The sequence below is a fragment of the Rhinatrema bivittatum genome, chromosome 12 (assembly GCF_901001135.1).
Source record: "Rhinatrema bivittatum chromosome 12, aRhiBiv1.1, whole genome shotgun sequence".
Classification (NCBI taxonomy): Eukaryota; Metazoa; Chordata; class Amphibia; order Gymnophiona; family Rhinatrematidae; genus Rhinatrema; species Rhinatrema bivittatum.
Window position 1 is genome coordinate 45,233,253 of NC_042626.1, and position 23,572 is coordinate 45,256,824.

Below are 23,572 nucleotides of genomic sequence, written 5' to 3' on the forward strand. Positions count from 1 at the left end.
GAAGTAGGAAACACTTAACTTCCCCACTGCTACTCTCTAAAGACATGCATTCACAAAAGCAGAGAATATAATCACAGATAAAAGCCTCTAGTATATCGAGTTTCTCATCCTGTTGCAACACTGTAGATCCCACTTGATCTCAGTCTTTAATGCTTGGATTCCCTACCACACAATGTACAAATGCCAGGTTTTCTTGAATTCAATTGCCATTTGGGCCCCCATCACCAAGCATCGACCACAGTGGAAAAAAATACTGTAATTTTCCAGTGCTTCTTTTGAATATATCCCCTTTGTTTATGATCTCTTGTGTCATGTACAGATCAGCTGGAGCAGCAGTTCCCAACCCTGTCCTGGGGACCCCTCAGCCAGTCGGGTTTTCAGGATATCCATAATGAATAGGCATGAGAGAAAAATGTGCATGTTATGGAGGCAGTGCATGCAAATTTTCACTCATGCATATTCATTGTGGATATCCTGAAAACACAACTGGCTGAGGGGAGTTCCCAGGACAGGGTTGGGAACCACTGAGCTAGAGTGACCACACATCTCCATGTCATCAAGCACAGGCTGAGTCAATTCTGGTTTTCTTCCTATAGTATACATGGATTTGTAGCTCCAATCATGACAACCTGTCCCCTTTTGACAGATGACCACCCTGTCACTCACACAAATGGGTGTCATACAATCAGGATCTACGCAAGTAAAAAAAGTGGGCTAGCTGGCTAAATTGGCTGAAAGTGAATTTACAGCTTCCTACAAGTAAGTGCATACTTTCAAGCTGCATTAAAAAAGGTTTGGTTTTTTTGGTGGGGGAAGGAGAAAGAAGGCATTCAGAAATGTGGTTGAAAATTATCAAAAATGTTTGTGTATACATCTTTATTTGAAAGTATATGCAAACTTTTTATCTGTAGAGCAACCTGATCTTCAAACACAAACTAGGCAGATACTTTGTTTTTTAATATCAGGTTGGTATGAGTTGCCAGCTAAGAACCTTATTGAAAATTTACCCCCCAAATTTCCTACTGCATAACTGTGCCATCTTATCACAGAAACATGTTCATGTATTTTGACTTTGATTAGGATTTTCCATGGTCAAAATCAAGCCCTAGAAAGGGATCACAGGTGAACTATCAACTAGATGCTGCATATTTGTAAGTGTGCCTGCCATAAACAAAGACGTTTTTTTCCCCCAAAACATAGTCTCATCTATTTCACTGGGGCATGTGGGCAGGAAGGAGACTCTGCATTGTATGCACACTGTACCTGAACTGGCAGTGGAGGAGAGAATCATCAACATAACAGAAACAAATGCCTGTAAGGCCCCTGGGTCCAAATGCATAGTGATAGGCAAGGCAAGCTGTCTGTATGGATTTCCAGAGGGCACAGCACTCAGTCTACCCTGCAACATAAGAAATCAAATATTCAATCAGTTCTCAACAATACAGTCCGGTATTTGCACCTCAACACTGCAGCGGAAACTTAGGGCGTTCCTTACAAAACAAGTATAAAAATGTCTTTGCATAAAGTTATTTAATAAGAGATGCAGAAATCTCAAAGGAAAAGCTATTCCTTAGTTTATTATTTAAAAAAAAAAAACTTATAGCTGCAGGATACACAATAACATCCATAGATTACATAGAATCCTAGGTTGACAACAGCAACACCATAAGAGATTTCCATGTGAGCCCATATTCATGCGCAATCTTTACATGCACATTGCATGCAAATGGTGCGCATACATTTGAACGTGGTTTCTCATTTGCACACAAATTTTACGCATGTATCAGTCACATGCATGATTCCGCAACACAACTTCCGGTTCTTCTGGGGTGGGCTCATTCTGCAACGCCACCACCAGCTCAACAGCCAAATTTCACCACCAGGGACATCTCATGCCTGGCATCCCTAGCTGTAGCAAATGAGAGGGAGCTCTTCCTGATCCAGAGCATGAGAAGGAACCTCCAGGTGTCCAAGCGGGTCTGGAAAGGCCTGCAACACACTTTTAACTACAGAGGGTCATATTCACGTGGGGTAAGGAGATTGTAGCTACTAGGGCTAGGAGTTGCATAGGATGAGCATGGGAATCACTTAGGGGGGGCTGTAAGTGGGTGGGAATGGGGGTGGGGATGCATAGAGAGTGCATGGTGGGTCACGGGGAGACTACAGGGTTTGGAGATTTATTTAGTTATTCATTTATTTAAAATATTTATATTCCACCTATAATAACAGTCATGCTAAGCAGTTTACAACCATCAACATAAAATACAATGTAAAATAACAAACAAAACATTAAAACCAATACTCGTTTGGAATACTGTGTACAATTCCAGAGACCACACCTTCAAAAGGATATAAAACGGTTAGAGGTAATCCAGAGGGTGGCTATTAAAATAATCAGTGTAAAACATATATGAGGACAGACTCAAAAACCTAAACATGCATACCCTAGAGGAAAGGTGAGATAAGGAAGTTATAATAGAGACATTTAAATAAATCAAAGGTTTCCTTGCACAGAAGGCTAGCCTTTTCAATGGAAAGGCGAGTCTAGAGCAAGGGTTCATGGGAGGAGGGTAAACGTGGGTAGTAGACTCTGGAGTAATCTTAGGAAATATTTCTTTAAAGAGAGGGTAGTGGATGCATGGAACGGCCTCCCAGTGGAGGCAAAAATAACATCAGAATTGAAGAAAGCTTGGGATCTATGCAAGAGACCTCTGAAGGAGTGATGGGAATTGTAAGGGCTATATAAATTAGACAGCTGAGCAGACTAATGGGCCATATGGTCTTTTTCTGCCATCATATTTCTAGGTTTCTATAAACAATATAAACTTAATCAGTGCCATATGAAAAAGCTTCTTGAAATAAAAAACCCTTTCTAAACAATTTAAGGTCCTGAAGAGATCTGAGCTCTTCCAGTATTGCATTCCATAAAACTGGATCAACAATGGATAGCGGAAGATGGTGGAGGCTGCATAGGATATGCAGGGGGGTCACTGAAGTGGGGAGTTACATAGAGGTCACTGGGGGAACTATAGGGGTGAAGGCTGCATAGGGTATGCATGAGGGGTCACTAGGTTTTGCTATGGGTGTGGTGATGGCAGTGCAGACTGTACAGGGTGTGCGTGAAGGGTCACTAGGGAGGCTATAGGGTGTAGGAATGGGATGGGAACTGCATAGAGTGTGCATGGGGAGGTTACTAAGGGGGCCCCAATGTGGCCTACAGGTAGGGCAAGAGCTAATAGGTATGCATGCATATAGTAATAGATGTGCTTTCCAGTAATAGCATAATCAATGTACATGCATTGCCATTGTATTATAATGAAAGTGTGAAATCGTAGGAAAGGATAACAAGAGATTATTTAAATCAATAGTCAAAAGTATAGTAAAGGAGTAATTGCAAGCTAGAACTTCCTCGGGGACATGTAATAGACGTAATGGTGGTCCTAGTAGGGGAAAAATTTGGCCCTATCATACAGTTCCCGTTACTCCCCAAAGTTCGTGTCTCTATTGTACAAGAGTTCTCCTTTTTTAATTAGCTATTACCAGAAAGAGATGCTCCCATTGGCTGGACTTCCCAAATTGCTCCCTCATGAAAAGGGGTAACATGGCAGTTCAAAGAGTGTCCCTGTTCTGGGGTAATTTCAGGCTTGGTGGCAGCACACCAAGAAAAGAGCACACCTAGAAAAGAGCCATATTACTCACTCCTGACATCAGTATACAGATACATACCTCAATGGAGATCACAGTTACAGCTTCAGAGCACACTAAATTGTGTGAGGGCAATATTCAGCAATATTTAGCCAGATAAATTAGGACATCTGGCTAAGTCATTGGGGCTGCATGTTCAGCTGCTGCTAATGGCCGCCACTTAGCTAAATTATTTTACGGTTAAATAGTTGGCCAGCTAAGTGGCAGGAAAGGCATGGGCATTCTGGGGAGGAACCAATTTAGGCCTAGATTCATCATTTTGCTATAATTTTCGCATGAATAGTGTCCGCGATAAAAAAAGGGGCATGGTTAGGGTAATGTTTGAGTTACCACAATGTGTGCTATTTTTAGTGCTTTGCACAGGTATTTACTGTAACGCATGTTAAATTTATCACACCCATGATATGCATTTCCAGGTGTTGGGCAAGAGCGAGAGAGAGAGAGACTATAAGATTCTTATATTAGTCAACTATTTATATCACTATAGGAGGGTCATCTAGTAACTCGAGGTGAGGTTTTGGTGATGGTCTAGGCTAGGGTTTTGGGGGCAGTTTTATGCACAGTCCGATGTACGAACAGTCAGTACACAACAGGAGTCCTTCAATGTGCATCATTATTAGCAATCTTAGTCAAAATATACATCAAGCCACTTTGCAAAATTCTCAGTGGCTTGGATTTTATATAATCAATATGCTGACATAAATTTTTTTTTCTGCTGCAGCTGATAGCAATATGAACACTAGTTTAATTTCAATTTACAATAAAGTCCTACCTAACCCAAACTGAGGTAAATCTCCCCAAAACATTTCAAGGATTTTCAATCCCTTTTCTACATGAAGCTCACAATTTGTGGATTATTTTAGATTCTCAACTTTCATTTAAATCCTATGCAAAAAAAATGTAGCATTTTGCTACAGCCAGAATCCACCAAGGCCTGGTAGAGACTCCCTAGAGTTCCACCTGGATTATAAAGTTGAAAGAAAAAACAGAATGGAATCAAGCTTGATGTTTGAAGGCCATTGCTATTATATATGCTCATGGACTAATCTGATTGGAGTTGTTCCGTTTGTGATTATGTGTGCTATGATTTTTATGAGATAATGTACCGGGGGGGGGGGGGGGGGGGGGGGGGGGGGAGATTCTCCCAACCATTTCAACCTGTTATTCTGGCTAGTTCAGAAATGTTTTTGAAAGAGATAAGATAAATGAATAAAATCAGGAACAGCTATTTTGTTGCTTGATTCTGCACCAGGACACCACTCCTCTTCCATTGCTGCAGGGACTACAAATTTGAATATTAACCACTCTCTGAGGGTTGGTAGGGACTCTGTGGGGTAAGTCCTGGCTTTCCCTTTCCTTTTAGAAGGCACTGAAACACCAAACCAAAAGTGGTTGAAGAAGAAATTAGACAGCTGAACCAAAGTCACTTCATGCCGCCATCTTGATCTCCCCAGAAAAGCAAGTTTGAATTAAAGCCGTGACGACATATGTACATTAAGTAATTTTAGAACTACCCTAATATATTTGATTGAAAAAAAATGGCCATATTTTACTTCCCTTCATAACAGATGAACTATGCTTGGCTGATGTTTAAAAATGATCTAACTTTTTTCTCTGAATGTTTAGTCTATTCCTGTCCTTGAACAGAGAGAGGAGAAATTCTATGTAAGTGAAAAGTGATTTATCTTTCAGTCCTTTCACAAACAGGAACTGGAAGAAAAGAAAAAAAGAACTTTATGTGCCCACACATGTATTTCTTCTTGTGGTTTATTAGATTAGACATTGTCATTTACCTATTCTCACAAGACAGAAGAATTTTAGCACCACTGATTTATTAATGAGAAAGCATTTCTTAAGTTTTATCTCAATCGAGGTTTCATATGATGAAACACGTTTTGGAAGTCTTTGCATAACAGTGAACTATGCTTAATTATGATTTATTGAAATGCTGCATATCTCTGTTCTAATTTGATCATCCTAATATTTTACATACACTGACTATTATATAAAATGTTATGAACTTGAATGAAACGATTGTGAACTGTTTCTGCTTTATGTTTATTCATTGCCATCCAGGGACGGTAACTTTTAAACTGGCGTGCAGGTACACATGTACACATGCGTGGGCACGTAGCCAGAGATGCGGCAGTTATACAACATATGCGCACATACACTCGTATGTAATAAAACAGCTTATGTGTGTGCCTAATTTTGCAAGCGCGCATGCACAGCCATGAAAAGTCAAGTTTGAGCCACGCAAAGGGGGGGGCGCACGTCCACACCATGACCAGTTTCACCAGTTCGTACACCAATTCACCCAGTCTCGAGCTAGGTCCTCCAAACCCCTCTGGGTTTTCAGCCTGAACCCCCCCCCCCCCCCCAGTTACCCCAGACCCCTTAACACCTCCTCCATAGCAGAAGTAAAGTCATGCGGCCCGGGACATGGGCGCGTGCCCAGGCACATAGGTACTTGTGCACACATCTCTTAGCCCCACACCAGAAGGTCCACACCCCGCCCTCACCATGTCCCTTTTTCATTCAAAGTGAGATATTCACGTAACGGGACTTCTGCGAGCAGGTAAGCAGCTTTTAAAATCGGGTGGACGCACACATCTCCTGATTTTGGCACACATCCGGCTTTTAAAATTCACCTCTAAATATTTACTTATGAATTAGTAGAGATTTGGACCTGACTGAATTCGCACAGATTGAATTAAATACATTGACTGAAACCATAGGAAAAAAGTAATTAGAAAAACTGTTTTACTTTGGCCAGAGGCACTTTAGATTAAGAAAGTTAATATGCACCCATTTGAAACTATTGTTATCCTATGCCATGCCAACAATTTGTTTTGGTTAACTCCATATTATAAAGCACCAATTTAAACTATTTGAGACATCTCAACATATTCACATTTTATTGCCAAAACTTCACATCATCACTCATACAATCAACTGACGCTGTTCTAATCTGGATCCACTTCCAAGCTAAGATCCAAGGGACACACCTTGTCGACTTCTGCTCCTGGATATAAATGCTTCATGTGCCTAGGAGAAGACAGATACATTGGCCCTGCATTGGACTCTAATATAAACTGTTTGATATAATTTTTGAGGGACACTAATGATGATTGTTTTCTCTTCAAATCCTGAAGAAAAAGAATTGAAGGAGCTCTCCTTTTAGGAAGAGTTTTATCTGTTTGAACAGAGTGCTACTGTAAGCCATCTGAGGGTATGTGTAATTATAAAAGATGGAATGAGTAGCAGCATAGTAATGCATAAGAAAAGCTAAAGTTAGACTGCTTAAACAGTTATGAAAGTAAAAGAAAGATATAAATTCAGTAGTAAAGTATTTGACTTAATTTAACTGGATTAAAATTATTATGATATACCTTCATGATTCCAGATGCATTACAACCCAATTTTTCAAAGTGATTTTAATTCAACTAATTATACAGATGCATTTCTTGGACTATTTTAAATTTTTATATTCAGAACTACAAATGAATTATAATTTTATTCATTCCTGTTGCAATTTTCTATTTCAAATGCTGACATATATTTTTTATTTCCAAAATACAGAATTCTCAAAATATTTTTGGGTCTGGTTTCATAATGGAGGTTATTTAATTATTGCAATTATTTTGATTTCTTTCTGATTTTATGCTTTATCTGTCACTGTGTAATCCGTCTCTGCCATAAGTCCGCTTCAGCATTTATTTTTGCAATAATTACTTCTCACTGCCTGATACAAACGTTTGGCAAACACCTAACCAGTGCTGGAATAATTTTTTTCAATATGAATAGGCCCACGTAAATGCAAGGCCTTAGTTGATTCTATACCAACCAGTCTCTTATTCCATGTCAGGTAAGATTCCTAGTCTTCTTATAGCTCCATAGGTAAGGCAAGCTTAGGATCAACCTCAGAACAAAAGGAGACCAGTGATTTTGAAGCTAAATGTTGCACTATAAGGCCAATATTAGGGTGCTGACTGTTATGTAGCTTCCCTACTACCAGAGGTTCCTTTGGAGCTATACCTGCTCATGCTCTAGGAAGAGTATCTGAGGTCCCATGACTCAGCAGGGCCCAGCCTACTTAACCCTGCCCTTTACAAACTACAGGGACTTGTCATTGAGTCTACTTGGCTCCCTGCTTGACCTTTCTTCTGTGTATTGCCTTGTGGCATCTCAGGCCTTCCGCTTAAATTTGCCTTTTGGACTTTTCAGGCCCTTTATCTAGCCTGCTACCTTCAAGCATCTGTTACTTATTCTCTGTTTTGTCTAGTCCTGGCCTTGACTGTCTTGCCTGGCCAGGGGTCTTTTCTAGTCCAGTCCTCATACCCAGCCTTGTCTCTGATCCCAGTCTTGTTTCAGCCTCCAGTCCTGCACAGCCTCAACCCTGCCAGCCACCAGAACCTAAGGGCTGAACCTGCAGAGGAAGAGGCTGGTACAGGCAGAAGATCTGCTCTGTCTTGCTCTGAAGTCCTGAACTGCTCCCATGGGGATTCACCAGCCCTAGCCGGGCCGTCAGTCGCAAATATATGACAAGGCCATACTGTCCCCACAGCAGTGGGTCCAGGACTGCTTGTCTACCTGGTAAATCCCATGAAAATGTTTCTGACTTAATAGAATCCCCAAGATTTCCAAAGTGTTACCTGAGTAAATCTCCCAACCCTGCCTTATTGGAATGCAAGGGTGCAAATGTATGAATTCCATATCTCTAGAGGATGGTCTTAAATATGATGTTCCTAAATGTATTTCTGACAAAATACCTGCTCTTCCAAAAGCCTTACAAGAAAAGCCAGTTTCCACATTGTTTTCACTTAACATGCACTCACAGAGATCCCTAGATCACCTTGTAGTTACCTACAGCACCAGACACTGAAACAGAAAAACATGATCAATTGTTAAAGTTACCTGTCTTAATTCTTTCTGAAGGAAATACATTTCAGCAGAATACACAGAGAGAGAAACACTGCAATCAAGTTAAAAGGGTACAATCTTTATTAAAGGACTCCAGTATTCCTGTTATCAGCAGAGGCAAGAAGGAAGCCCCGCAACTGAAACCTGGTTCAATAACACATAGTCACAGGACCCTTTGTGTTCTAGAGATGTGATTCAGCCGAACCTTTTGGTTCGGCCTTCATTATTGGCCCGCCGTGGGAAATTTCCTATTCCAGTGGTTTGGGCTGATTTTATTTCGTCTGCCCCCCGAAACGATGTCCGAAACCCACCCAACCCTTCAAATTTAATTAATTGCAACTCCCCACCCCTAAGACTTACCAAATGTCCCTGGTGGTCCAGCGGGGTCCCAAGAGCAATCTCCCCTTCTCGAGCCGTCGGCTGCCACTAATCAAAATGGCACCGATGGCCCTTTGCCCTTGCCGTGTGATAGGGCTACCGGTGCCATTGGCACATTGTAAGAGCAATGGACGGACGGCGCCATCTTAAAAAATGGCATGGGCCATCCAGTGCTCCTACCATGTGACAGGGGCCGACCAATGGCACATGGTCGGCCCCTGTCACCACATAGCAGGATGCCACCGCAATTGCTTCATCCTAGTGGCCCTCGTTAGATGTGCCCACATCAGACGGCCCAACATTTAAAGAGCCTGTGGTGGGAAAAGGCCGCAGTTCCCAGTGACAACATTGCTACTCAGGCCCTCACCAACAGGTCCAGCTACCTCCAGCAGTGCGCACTGCCGGTGTGCACCTGCCTAGTCTTTCCTGCCTGAACTTGCCTTGCCTGCCTAGCCTGTTCTCCTTCCTGCCTTGCCTTTTTATCTGCTTATCCCTCTGACTGTTATCTGGTTTTGACCCTTGCCTGGACTTCCATTTTTGCCTGTCTTCTGCCTGCCTCAACCCTTGCTTGGCCCTGGACTGTGCTACTTTGCCTACATTCAGAGACCCTCACCTAAGTCCTGCTGGCCCTGGCACCCAAAGGCTCAGTCCAAGGAGAACGAGGGCTGGTAAAGATGAAGCCTCTACCTGGTCTCTGCCTCGCCAGGGTCTACCTACTGGTGGTGAGAACCTGCAGGACTCCTCCCCACAGGTAGAGCCAATCTCACACCAGCCTAAGAGATCACAGACACAATATAGGGCAGCAAAGAGGTAAAATCATTTATTACACCTCATTTTTCCTTAATACTGAAAATGCTTTTGAAACAAAACAAGACTGGCTTGGGAAGGTTTCTTCTGAGAAAACAGACTAAAGGATAATTATAGCAATAACATTAGATTGTGCGGATAACTAAAATCACTGTATTAATTTAATTACCACTCCAGGTTCAGTCTAATTAATTTTTGAAACAAGAATCACTGCTAATTCAGAGATGTTTAAAATGTATTTCTCAAAAATAAGTAAAATGATGAGACTTCTAGAAATGGTTTGTACATGACAATTTATCTAGATTTTAATCCAACTTGCACAGAGAATATAAAAAGAGAAGAACTGATGAAACAGTTTTATTTTACCTCTCCCCAGGAGCAAACTATTACCGGAGGAAGCAACCCAAACGGACTGGTAGCCCGGGAGTCAAAAGGGCTAAAGTACGCCTAAGCCAAATAAGATTCTGGGAACTTAACCCCAACCATCACAACTGCTGGAGACAGAGACTACTGGGATTGGAGCAGGAACACACTTCCCTTATATGCCCAGAGAGAAGTCATTAAAGAGGTGTGTCCTCTATCTCCATCAGCTACGAAAGTGAGGAAATCCACATGTCGACTGATCTAGCAGGAAGATAAAGAATTATACTTTATGATCACTTTATTCTGTATTTAGTGAAGGTCAGTCTATGTTCTGCAAGTGTGACTGATGGGAGGAATACTGCTAGCATATATTTTCTGTGTAGGAATCTATAGTAGTTTTGCTTGTTTTCTTTTTCTAATAGGAGTTGTCTTGGTGAATTAGGCCTGTTGTAATATTTGCAGTGTTGTCTTTGCATAGGTATGGTTGTTACTGTTTTAATGCTGGCAATTAGTGCTATTTTGGTATGGAAGGGTTACTCTATTATGATTGTAATTTCATTCACTCATGACTTTCTGAGAGCCCCTGCTGGCCTATAAGCTGAAACCTGCTCTTATAAATTCCCATATGCAGCCTACCACCGGGTCCCCTACCTTCATGTCTTTTATTTGATCTTTCTATCCTTTTCCAACCACTACCCTCCATATAGATCCAAAGTATGGGTCCGAGGGTTAAAGAGAGAGAGGGAGACTGGTGGGGCCAGGGTGGGAGAGAGAAAGAGATTAGTGGGTATTAGAAAGAGGGAGAAAGAGTGATGTGGCAGGGTGAGAAGAGGGAGAGACTGGTTGGGACAGGGTGGTCAGAGAGTTGGCTCTTTCTTAGGCGGAAGAGAGAGAGTGAGAGGGAGGAGTGGATACTTCACCACCCCACTCAAAGGCTCGGCACTAACTATGCATTCTGATTTTGTATCTCTTGTATGAATGATTGGTTACCCCTGACCTAGACACTCCAGCACTTATAATCCAGTTAACGATGGCTAGAACTTCACCCTGAACCTTCTACCAGCTCACCCAGACCTCCCACCCAAAATCTACAAACAAAAGACAAGAAAGATTTCAATTATGAGAGTCAATTAAGCAGGTGTAAGAGAGAATGGACAAGTTTGATAATGTGTGTGTGCATACCGCATGCAAAATAACTTGTGGTGTGACCTTCCAAACACTGTCACCTTTTTTCTTATAACATTTATATGCAACTCTGCTAATACACATATACTTCAGTCTTTTATAAACTACTACTTATACAAGCATATGCTATGATGATTTAGATTTTACACACATAAACCTTTTGAAAATTCACCCCATAATAAAGAGAAATAAACAGCAACTAATGAAGTTCAATCATTCATTAACTTTCTTTTAGGATTCTGGAAAATAGTCTGGGGTAAGCTAAAATGCAAATAGTAGACAGAAATAACTATTTTACAAATTCTGGAAATGGACAGGAAATTGCACGTTTACACAACACGTTTGATTCTGCTACCAAAAATAATAATTACTGTTAGTTACCTCAACAGATATGTAATTATATTAAAGCAGCACTGCTACATACTTACTCAGTTTAGGGAGTTGTCAACCCATGTCTTAGAATTAGCAGAGAAATGCCTTTAAAAATAATTTTGAGGATCCACTTAAATATAGTTACCAAAGAATGTCTCAAATCTGTTCCAGGCTGCAGCACTCATTGTACCTGTATGACATTTTTTGTACAGAGCCCTGCCCATGGGTTTGAATCTGTGTATTTCTATTTTATAGCTCTCTTGTGATTCCATAACTAAGAATCCCATGTGTGGTTATTTCTTTACTGCTGAGTGACTCATGGTTGAAGAAAAAGAACTGAAATGCAGTAGATGATTTTAGAAGGCACAGGTTAGGGGAAAACACAAGTTATTTTTTAAATAAAAGCGGCTTTTATCTGCAGCACTACTCCTCTCAAAATTCCAATCATTTGCCTGTAAAAGAAATTACAGGCACTAATTTACCAATTGGATTTAAAACATCTCCTGTCAAAGAAGTCTCATCTGAAGAATGAATGGTTTCACTAAAAGGCAACCCTGAGGAAATGAAGACATCCTGTTTCAATGGAACCAACAGATCAATATGCAGGAGAAAATAAGAGTACTAGTAGCTGTCTCAGCCCAGGAATCTTTACAGGCTACAGTGAGCTTTATTGGCCTAACATTCAAAGAAGGTAATTGTCAAAACAAATCAAATCATTCCTTAGCAACAGGAACTCCAAGGTCAGAATCAACAACGAATCCCACCCGGTCAGCTCCACACTGGGAGTCCCGCAAGAATCCTCTCTCTCCCCGACGCTTTTCAACATTTACCTACTCCCACTTTGCCATCTACTCGCAAATCTAAAGATATCTCATTTCATCTACGCTGACGATGTGCAAATCCTCATTCCGATCATGGAATCCATCTCCAAAACCCTCAATTTCTGGAATAGTTGTCTACAATCCATCAACCACCTCCTCGCCAGCCTCCACTTAGTCCTCAACACTAACAAAACAGAGATCCTTATTATCTCACAGGATGACAATGACTGGGCAAGTCAACAAACCCCATCCATCCCAAAAGACTTCCACCACCCATGTGGTATAATCCTGGACAACCGTATGAACCTGAAAAAATTTGTCAACACCACCACAAAAGAATGTTTCTACAAATTACAAATCCCAAAAAAGATGAGACCCCTCCTCCACCTACAAGACTTCCACACGGTGCTTCAATCCATCATCTTCTCAAAAATCGACTATTGCAACTCGCTCCTTCTCGGCCTCCCAGCAAACACCAACAGACCTCTACAGATGCTACAGAACTCCGCCGCAAGGATCCTGACCAACACCAGCAAAGGAGATCATATTACACCCATCCTTCGGAATTTACATTGGCTCCCCGTCAAATTCAGAATTCTCCACAAAGCCCTCACAATGATACACAAATCTATGCACAATCAAACCCCACTTGAGTTAAATATCCCTCTTCGACTCCACACGTCCTCCAGACCAATAAGATCAGCATACAAAGGTACTCTGTACGCTCCCCCAACCAAGACCTCACTAAGGAAACGCGCCCTTTCGACTGCAGGTCCCCCACAATGGAATGCTCTCCCCCTGATCTCCGCCAGGAACCCTGCCCGTTGACCTTCAAAAAAAAGCTTAAGACATGGCTTTTCAGACAAGCATTTCCCTAAAGAATGGACGCTCTCATATTATCCCCTGATGGGACAGGACGCCTCGTATTGACCCTTGACAGGAGCCAGCTAGCAGGCTTCGTCACTCACCAGCACTCAGACATCCTATTACTGATCTGTGTAAACTTCAATTTCTCATCTCCTCTTCTCGTAGCCCTGCCGTCCTATCCCTAGTGATAGCCTATCAATTTATCAGAGAGTAAGCAGTTTCTTAAGCACCTTTTGTAACCTTCTTGTTAAATTTCCCTTAAGTATTCTTTACCCCCAGTTACTAATTCTTCATCCTTCTTCAGTCTTATAAGTTACTCAGAGCAACCCATAGAAGGTGGTGATCCTTTTCTGTCCATTCACTCTTTTACTTTATTATCTAAAGAGTATTTTAGCAGTTTTATTTAAATATCCCTGGTCCCAGTTCGATGTAACCCCTGTTCGATGTAATGTTTTTTCTCCAAATTTGTTTCGATGTAAACCGATGTGATATGTATTTTTCATGAATGTCGGTATAAAAAAAGTTTCAAATAAATAAATAAATTGTCAAAAGCATTTACGTGCATAAAATCCTGTTTTATGCAAATACATGGCTTTCTAAAATTGTCCTAGGCTCAGTGTACATAAAAGTATACATATAACCTGGTTTTATGCATACTGTTACACATCATGAGAAGCCTTACAGGAGTGGAACTGGGGCAGAGTCAGCACTTACATGCATACTTAAGATTTTAAAAAGTATACACGTACGTATACACGCATAAGTTCCATCCTCGCATAAGTTCCATCCTCTGAATAAGTGCAACTTTATGCCAACGAATGTGTGCATGTACTAGGCCAATTATCCAGTATTTTCAAAGCAAATTTATGCACATAAGTTTGCTTTGAAAAGACACAATAGTGTACATTTACAAAGTACACTTAAGGTGAATTTTCAAAGGCTTACTCACACAAAAAAGGCCAAATACGCATGTATATGCATGTACTCGTGCTCCTTTACATGCACTAAAAAGTTGAGTGGCTATGTGAATGCATGAAGCAACACAGGTGCGTACATCTACACAAGTACATGGACATGCATGTACATTTGCTACAGCTCATTTATGCATTCACATACTATCTTTCACTTAGAATAACGACTTGGCATTTGGTAGTTTGGTTTCTCCGGGTTAGTGGACATAGGAGTAGGCCAGAGGTTGGCCAAGAGTGTATCAGAGACAGACTGGGATCTACAGGGGGAGATATTGGGAAACTGTGTCATACAGGGGGGTTTTAAAGGCATAATGAGTCAGGGAAGCAGGATTGCATAGAGCATTCCTGGAATAGACAGGGCCATACTTGTTGCTAAATTAGGACATGCAGGTTTATACTGGGGGGGGTTAGAGGAACAAATACTGGGGGGGATACAGGGACAAAGTGCTATAAGTGGGGGGGGAGCAGTGTGCTCCTGAAACATACAGGGGGGTTGCAAGTCCGTAGTGGAGGATCCCTTTTCAAGATGCCTCTACTGGCCCTATGGGTACTTAGGTCTATAGGGCTGAGGAGGAGGAGGTATCCCTTATACAGAGTGTACAAGACTAGGACACAGTTTCTGGATCTGTCTGAGAAGAAGTAATGCACAGGTTTAACAAGGAAACCATAATGTACCTATGCCTGCAGTTAGAAGGGGATCTGGAACCTACTACCTGAAGGGGCCATGTCTTGCTCGTACATGTCAAAGTCACAACTTCCCTGCCATTTTTTGCCACTGGCACCTGTCAAATACCTCTTAGGGCCAGGGCTGAAATCAGCCAATCAGCCACCTACCTCTATGTGTATAGATCAGGTCCTGGCTGCCTTGATCAAGTAAACATGTCAATATATATTCTCCCCCCCCCCCCCCCCCCCCCCCCCGAAGATGACAGCAACAACATGAAATAATGCATGATTCCTACTCAACAGCATGTTTCCCCTGTCTTAGAGGCCTATTGATTGCACTCATGTCCCGACAAGGGCACTGGGAGGAAATGAGACTTACCTACAACAACCGCAAGAGCTTCCACTCCCTCAATATGCAGGTGGTCTGCAATGCCAAGGGTATCATCCTGAACACAGTACCAATGTCTCCAGGAACCACTCACAATGCATACATCCTTTCGTAGTCTGGAATTCATGACTGCTTTCAGAAAGGGTACATCACCTAGGGCTGGCTTCTAACTATGAATGAACTTATCACTACCACCACATCCTAATTTCTTCTTATCTCCTTCATATCTAGGTGAACTGACAGCATTTGCCCAGCAGGACCGCTCTGACCTTCTCCTGTCAACCGTCCTGCTGCCAAACCCTTCTCTTCTCTGCTTTCTCCATTCAAAACCTGTATCCTCTTCCCGAAAGCTAATACACAGACTATTGCACAGGCTCGCTACAACAGAGCCCATAGGTAGATCAGGGTTGTCATGGCCTATTCAAAACATGTTTCCACTGTCTGGACATATTTGGGGGATGCTCCTCTACAACCTAACTAAAGCCTGTGAGATCTTTCTAGCCTGCCATAGGCTACATAACCTGGCCAAAACCAGACGCCTGCCTCCTCCAGAAAGACTGGAAGAGAATATAAATGAAGAGGAGAATATAAATGAAGAGGAGAAGGAAATGCAGCTGAATCACAAGGAATTGCAAGAGATACAGCAAATGAGTCAACAGGCTATACAGGAAAGGAACACTCTTTGCATTTATTTACAAATGGTGCTGAATGTAAATAAAAGAAAACACTTCCTAGGCTACTCTTTTTTAATGGGTAGGGGGATCTCTGCTGCCTTGGCTTGCTCTATTTGGGAGCTCCTCTGCAATGAGATCCAGTCACTGCTAACACTGCCCTCAGAGAGCACAGGACTTGAGGGCAGTAGAACATCACCATGGCCGCACCAAAGTCCTTCAAGAGGTGATGTAGCTGGCTACACAGACAGTGGCACTGGTGGTGTGGGCAGCATTATTTGGAGGTGGCAGCATTAAGGGTGGTGGTAGAACAGCAGCTGGTGTGGGCAATGGTGCAGGTGGACGTTCTGCCTCTGGAGGTACTTAGATGCCTGGGTACTTGAAATTGTGGTGGGGGCTGCATTCAGGGCCTCATAACATAGTATGGATCCAGTTGTGGCTGCAGAGGGCAAGGAGGGCCTTATTTGCAGCTTCTCTCTCCAGACAGCAGTCAGTGCAGCCATAGATTAGTGAAGGCCCTGTAGTTCTTGCTGGACGCACTGTAGCTCATGCTGCATGCCCTGCATCTCCTCCCTCACTGCCTGCTGGAGGGCCTGCCCTGCCTCACTCACTGCATTCTGGAGATCATGTATCTCCACTCTGAGTGCGGCTATCTCCTCCAACACCCGGGCACTGATACTGATCATATGCCTCTCTGCTTGAATGGCTGGCATCTCCTTCTCCTGAGGAGAGACTTGCTCCTCTTCTGAAAAGCTGCTCTCCTGCTGCCCCACCTTCAAGGTGCCCAATAACAGGTGTCACTGAATGAGAATCAACCATCTGGTCCACCACCTCCTCCACGATGGGCTGTGCCTCAGTGGGCCCCTCTGCCTCCATGTCCTCCTCGGAGCTACCATCCAGCACCTGTTGGTACCACCATGCCCTTCTGAGAGCCACTTGGTCCAGGTTGATCAGGTTGGTCACCATGTTGCTCCCCTGCAAAAGTGGAAAATGTACATGCAATAAGTTGACATAATATGTGGGTCATTCTCTGTGAACCTTCTTTTCTGCCTTACAGAGCAGTTCCCTGATCCCTCAATGAACATCTCCTGATACACCCAAAAATCTATTCAAGGATTCTTGTGGTGCTGATATATTCTCTGGAATTACAAGTAAAGCACCAGCATGCAAAGCTGCAGAGAGAACTTTCTAAATGCAGTAGGTTTTGAAAAAGGGTTGCTTACTGGCTTAAGGTGTGGCGAATAGGAACATTATTTCATGGAATGCAGCCACAGGGTGGAAGTGGTATTTGTCCCAAACACCTGACCAATGTGGTGGGTCAGGAGGTGACAGCAAAGTGGGTTCTAGTAAATACTGTGTTCATACAAATATGGACGGCAACATGATACAGAGGTTGCGCCTGGCTAAACATGCATTTCCAAGCCATCTAATCTATAAAACGTCAGATATACCACTGATGTGCAGATTGATTCTGGGTTGATTGAACTAAGAAGCTGGACAAGTCTCAAATGCATGATGGTTAATATGCAGCTCTTCTAGTTACTATGTACCCTGTATAGAAAACTGGGAGTTCAGGAGACTGGGAGTTCAAGAGTGTTCAAAGCTAACCCTGTGTATTAAAGCTGGGGTTCTCAACCCTGTACTCAGGACCTGGCTGGATTTTGGAATAGGTAACATAGGCACATGCCTAGGACACCAAATTCTGAAAGCATACAAAAACTGGGAATTCCCCTGCTGCTCTTTGATTTGGAGAGGCCATTAATCAAAAAGTTGTTTGAAGACCGGTAGGCATAGCATGTCTCTAGAAACAGAACTATAGCACTTCACTTCTGTCATATCTTAAATCCATGGGTCATAAGTAGTATTTAATAGACCTTTAAGATTAACCTAGCATATTCTTCACACTCTTCACATACTTAATGAGCACAGGTAGCAGCTGGATGTTGGGAATGCAGGATCACAGGAGTCAAGAGGAGAAGGCAGATTGAGACAATAGTGCTCTCTCTCTTCAAACCCCTACTCCTCTCTACGCTGGTAATCCTGATCCTCCATTCCCAGGCCCCTCCCCATAATCCCCAGTGGTCCTAGTTTCCACCCTACCCACCCCCACAGTAGTCCTAAGGCCCCAAAGTCTTACCCCTTATCTCTGGTGATCCCCAAGCACCTCCTCTCCCTTGATAAGGGGAATGGAACAGCTCCCCTATGAGGAAAGACTAAAGAGGTTAGGACGTCTCAGCTTGGAGAAGAGACGGCTGAGGGGGGATATGATAGAGGTGTTTAAAATCATGAGAGGTCTAGAACGGGTAGATGTGAATCAGTTATTTACTGGATAATAGAAAGACTAGGGGGCACTCCATGAAGTTAGCATGTGGCACATTTAAAACTAATCGGAGAAAGTTCTTTTTTACTCAACGCACAATTAAACTCTGGAATTTGTTGCTAGAGGAAGTGGTTAGTGCTGTTAGTATAGCTGTGTTTAAAAGAGGATTGGATAAGTTCTTGGAGGAGAAGTCCATTACCTGCTATTAAGTTCACTTAGAGAATAGCCACTGCCATTAGCAATGGTAACATGGAATAGACTTAGTTTTTGGGTACTTGCCAGGTTCTTATGGCCTGGACTGGCCACTGTTGGAAACAGGATGCTGGGCTTGATGGACCCTTGGTCTGACCCAGTATGGCATGTTCTTATGTTCTCTACTCTGACAGGGAAGTACAGGTCTCCTCTTCAAGTCAGATTCAGCTGCATCACCTCTGCTTTGGGGGCAGGAGGTGGATTGGTGTGCTGGTTCCACTGCCCTCTGTCTCCCTGGACATGGGAGTGGTGCCTGGAAATCAAATGCATGGTCTGCTCTTGGCCTTCTTTGGGGAAGAAGGAAGGGAGCAACACACAGGCCCAGATTTAGGCATAGGCAACATAAGCAATTTCCTAGGATGCCAAATTTTGAAGACACTAAATATCCAGGCCAAAGAAGCCAGCTTCTGCTTGCTATAGTGCCATGTGCCAGCACATCTTCAAAGGGACACCTATCACCATGGCACTGCCTATGGGCGTCACAATCTTAAATCCGGCCCTGGCAACACTACATGCTTTCCTCTCCCACCACATTCACTCCTGTCACCTCCCCTTCTTCATTCCCTTGACTGCCTCCACTTACAGAGTGGCCCCCAACCTGAACTTGCCATTAGCATCTCATAACATCTCAGATCCCCTTACCCATACCCAACACCTTTTGCTAACCTGATTTTCTCTTTCCCCCTCTCCTCTACACAATCCACAGTCTCTCAGATCCCTTCACTCGCTCATTCCCCCCACCCCTGCTCCAATATCCCCCGATTCACTCTCTTGCCCCTTTCACCCTCATCAATGTGATCAACAGCAGCAGAGGTAGCAGAGCGTGGATGAAAGAAGCTGTGAGGCCGATACTACTATGAAACTTATGAGCTGATTCACCAGCTAATAAGTTTCATAGTAGTGCTAAATCAATCCCATTGTTTGTCTGTTCTGTGCTCTCCAGTGTCAGCCTCACTATCAGTCCTTCTCCTTCTCGTCCCAGCAATACAGGATAAGAGCTGGGGGAAAGGAGAAGAGGGGAGAGCCTAGAGAAGAACCTCCCTGGTTGCTCTACCTCTTAAGCCTGATAAGAGGTTCTGAAACTGCTAACCCGGCCAGTCCCCCACTAACTAAGCCAGTAATTAAGCACATGCAAAGAGTAGCAAATCATAACACAATTTTTAGTTATATATAATTAAATGTTTAACGACTTTAAATAAAATCAAATATAAAATGGGACAGGGGTGGGCCAAACTAGAGAGCAAAACTATTTACAACATAAAAAGGGCCAAGGAAGTAGGGACGCCAGGGTCTGCAATCTTAGAACCTGGTTAGTATGGTGGCAGTTTGATTGCGAGAAGCTGGACCACCATGATGAGATGCTGTTGTGTCTCACCCTGGTAGACCATCATATCAAGCAGACTCCCAAGGGCAGCTCGGATTGCCCTCAGCTTCTCCACCATCTGCATCCTTTCACTAAAAAGGCATTGAGACTCAAGCTCATCGCCTGGAGCAGCAGCTAGGGCAGCAGATAATGGTAGTGGAGGTAGAGAGGAATCTGGGCCTCCCCTTGGCCATCAATGGCTGGTCAGTCTGAGTCCCATCGTTCCTACATCCCTGGTCCAAAGGGGAAGGGAGGCCCTGACTGGATGGGAAGAATGTGAGCTGGCTCATCAGCCCTGGTGTGCACTGGTTGGAGGTGGAGGGGCTGGACCTCCACTGATAGATCCCCTGGTGATGAATGGGATGGGGGAGGAGCATCATGCTCCTTCCCAATGGTGGCAGCTGCCACAGTGGGGTCATTATAAGGACCTCACCGCCAGCCGGCTCTGACGATGAGGTAATGTCATCTGCGAAGGAAACAATTCTGTGTCATGTCATGTGCTCACATTCTGCAGGGTAAGATGTTCATTTAGAAACATAGATTAGAGCCTGTCATATGATTTTTTTACTCTGCAAAGCTGTCTCCTCTATGGATATTCCCACTGATAGTACTGTACAGCTTGCTTACTCATGAGGAGGGGTATCATGGCCCTTCATTGAGGCTTCCTGTTGTGGTCAACTTTAGGGTCCGGTGTATTATCAGAGTGCAAAGGGCAATGCTACTCACTTCAGACATCAGTAGAATATATTGTTATATACAGTATAGCAGTAGCTACAGCACACACAACTTTGTTATCCTGTTTCTTGCTATAGATTGAGAAGATGGAGGTCCGGGAGCTGTGCCAGAAGAGGAGGTGGCTGGACCAGCTGCAAGCTAGATGGGATGGGGCTGGATATATGTTCATTTTCTGACTATCAGGAAGATGGACAAGGTTTGTCAATGTCCTGTTTCTATTACCAGCCACACTATTGGTCTACTCTTCTGCTCTGCATGACCCTGTCTCTGCCTTCAGCTTAAACAAACGCTCATCCCTAGAATTAAGAGATTTCATCACACTTTTTCCAAGAAAAGCTTTCTTATTCTCCTAACTTGACTTCAACAATGCCCATTGCCATGCTTCTACAAAGCTGTCTAGATCACAATGATACCTGCACACAGATAGATAAACTATACAGCTAGAAGACTGACTTGATACAAAAATTTGAGGAAAGAGGATTGGATGGACTATTCCTTATGTTCCACCCACATTTGATCATGACCATTTCAAGAAGACTTCAGCTCAAGACCCTTTCAAGTCAATATACTTTTCAGATTCAGAATTATCTCCTCCCTCTAACCCAGATGCCTAACAAAAACAACATTTATCTGGTCACAAGCCCTATATGCCATATGATTTATTGGCTAGCAGTACAGCCCAGTAGAGTAATGCCAAAGCTTCAGATGACCAAAGTGGTTCACAAGGTGAACTTAAGGGACACAACCACAAATGTGATATTACATACATATATATAAGCAGGCTGCATGTATGCCAGTACATATTTTATAAACCTTGCAAGTGCATACTTGCAGTATTACATGTAAATTTTAACAGGAAAAAAGGGGTAGTTTAATTGTGTTCCAGAGTGAGTTTCATAAGTATGTGCACAAGTTGCTATTTTGTAAGAGGTATACACGTATACATTATCAAATATGTCTGAACACTTATGCCTGCTAATTGACTCACACAACTGAAATCAGATGTGTCTTATCTCTGCAGTTTTTGGGCCAGAGGTCCGGGTGAACTGTTGGGGGTTCAGCGTGAAGTGCTAGAGGGTCTAGGTAAACTTCGATTCCAAGTACACATACAACTAAATATTTTCAGAACAGTGTACACATGTACTTTAAAATATATCTGTCTTTGCATTTAATTCTGTGTTATTGTGTATGAAATGTTACAATTATTTCATGCATAAAACATACACAAACATTTTTGGCTGCAAACCCTTATTGCCCAATAAGATGGCTCCATCTTAACATAGTAATATAGTAATGATGACAGAAAAGGACCAACTGGTTTAACTATCTGAAACATGGGGGTATCGGTCATGCTGTGTAGGTTACCCCCTTGTTTCTCTTAAGGGAGGCAAGTGACGCTCCATGCAGTTATTCCCAAGACTTATGATAACCTATTGAAAAATGTACAGCTAGTAACATTTTTACTGGGTGATGAGCATTCTTGAAAATTCAAACAGTGCTGATTGACGTGCTTTGCTTATGGATTTGGCCATAGAAGCAGTCTTGTGCATTTTTCCTTATTTGTGCATATCAGTACCTCAGACTGTAAAAGTCAGGGCCTGTGTTGGTTGTCTGAATCCAATTCCTCTTTCTCCCCCTCTCCCCACCATCAAAGCAAAGAGCAATTCTGAAGTTGCATCAAAAGCATAAAGGATTATTGGTTAAGGGTAGTAATCCTATGCCTGCTATTAATGTTTAGTAACTGCTACCCCGAGCAGGTTCCCCCATACTTATCAGTTCCCCAGACTGTAAACGTTAGGGCCCTTGTTGGTTGCTGTTGTTTAAATCCAATTCCCCTTTTCCCCCTGCCATTAAAACGAAGAACAATGTTGCACTTGCATCAAAAGCATCAAGGCTTAAGGGTAGGAACCACTGCACCAGAACATGCACCTTTTCATCATTTCCATCCTCTAGCCTTTAGGAATACACAATGTTTGCCCATGCCCCTTTGAATTATTTGACTACTTTTGTCTTCACTACCTCCTCTAGAAGTGCATTCTAGGCATTCACCACCCTCTCCGTGAAAAATATTTCCTGATATTGGTGCTGAGTCGCCCCCCTCTGGAGTTTCATGATCCTTCGTTCTACTGTTTCCTTTCCATCGGAAAAGATTCAAAGTTCGAACATCATTAAAATCTTTCAGTTATCTGAAGGTCTGTATCATATCTTCCCTGTAACTCCTCTCTTCCAGGGATTACATATTTAGATCTTCAGCCTCCTCATAAGTCTTCCAATACTGACTCCACACCATTTTAGTTGCTCTTCTCTGGACTGCCTCCATCCTCTCTCTATCCTTTTTGAGATACGGCCTCCAGAACTGAACACAACACTCCAGGTGAGGCCTCACCAAGGACCTGTAGAAGAGTATTATCACTTCATTTTTCTTACTGTTATTCCTCTCACTGCAGCCCAGCATTTACCTGGCTTTAGCTATCGCCTTATCACATTGCTTCACCATCTTCAGATCGCCAGACACTATTACCCCAAGGTCCCTCTCTTGGTCTGTGCACATCAGTCTTTCACTCTCCATCACATTCAGCTCTTTTGGATTACCACATCTGAGATGCATCACTCTGCACTTCTTGGAACTGAATCCCAGCTGCTAAATCTTTAACCACTCACTCTTCAAGCTTTCTTAAATTTTGTTTAAATGTAAACCGATGTGATATGTAAAATCGAACACCGGTATATAAAAATAAATAAATAAATAAATTTTTTTAAAAATCACTTTTCATTCTCTCTACTC

General features: G+C 42.8%; 1 protein-coding gene across 3 annotated transcripts in view; it reads right to left on the minus strand.

The window, feature by feature from the left end:
* Nucleotides 1-23,572, minus strand: part of CDON (cell adhesion associated, oncogene regulated) — a 175,345-nt gene that overhangs the window by 102,324 nt on the left and 49,449 nt on the right. For all 3 annotated transcript variants that reach the window (XM_029572715.1, XM_029572716.1, XM_029572714.1), the window contains exon 2: nt 1,264-1,399. In XM_029572715.1, the coding sequence (XP_029428575.1) occupies nt 1,264-1,339 (76 nt within the window). In that variant the 5' untranslated portion in view covers nt 1,340-1,399. The remainder of the gene's footprint in view (nt 1-1,263; nt 1,400-23,572) is intronic.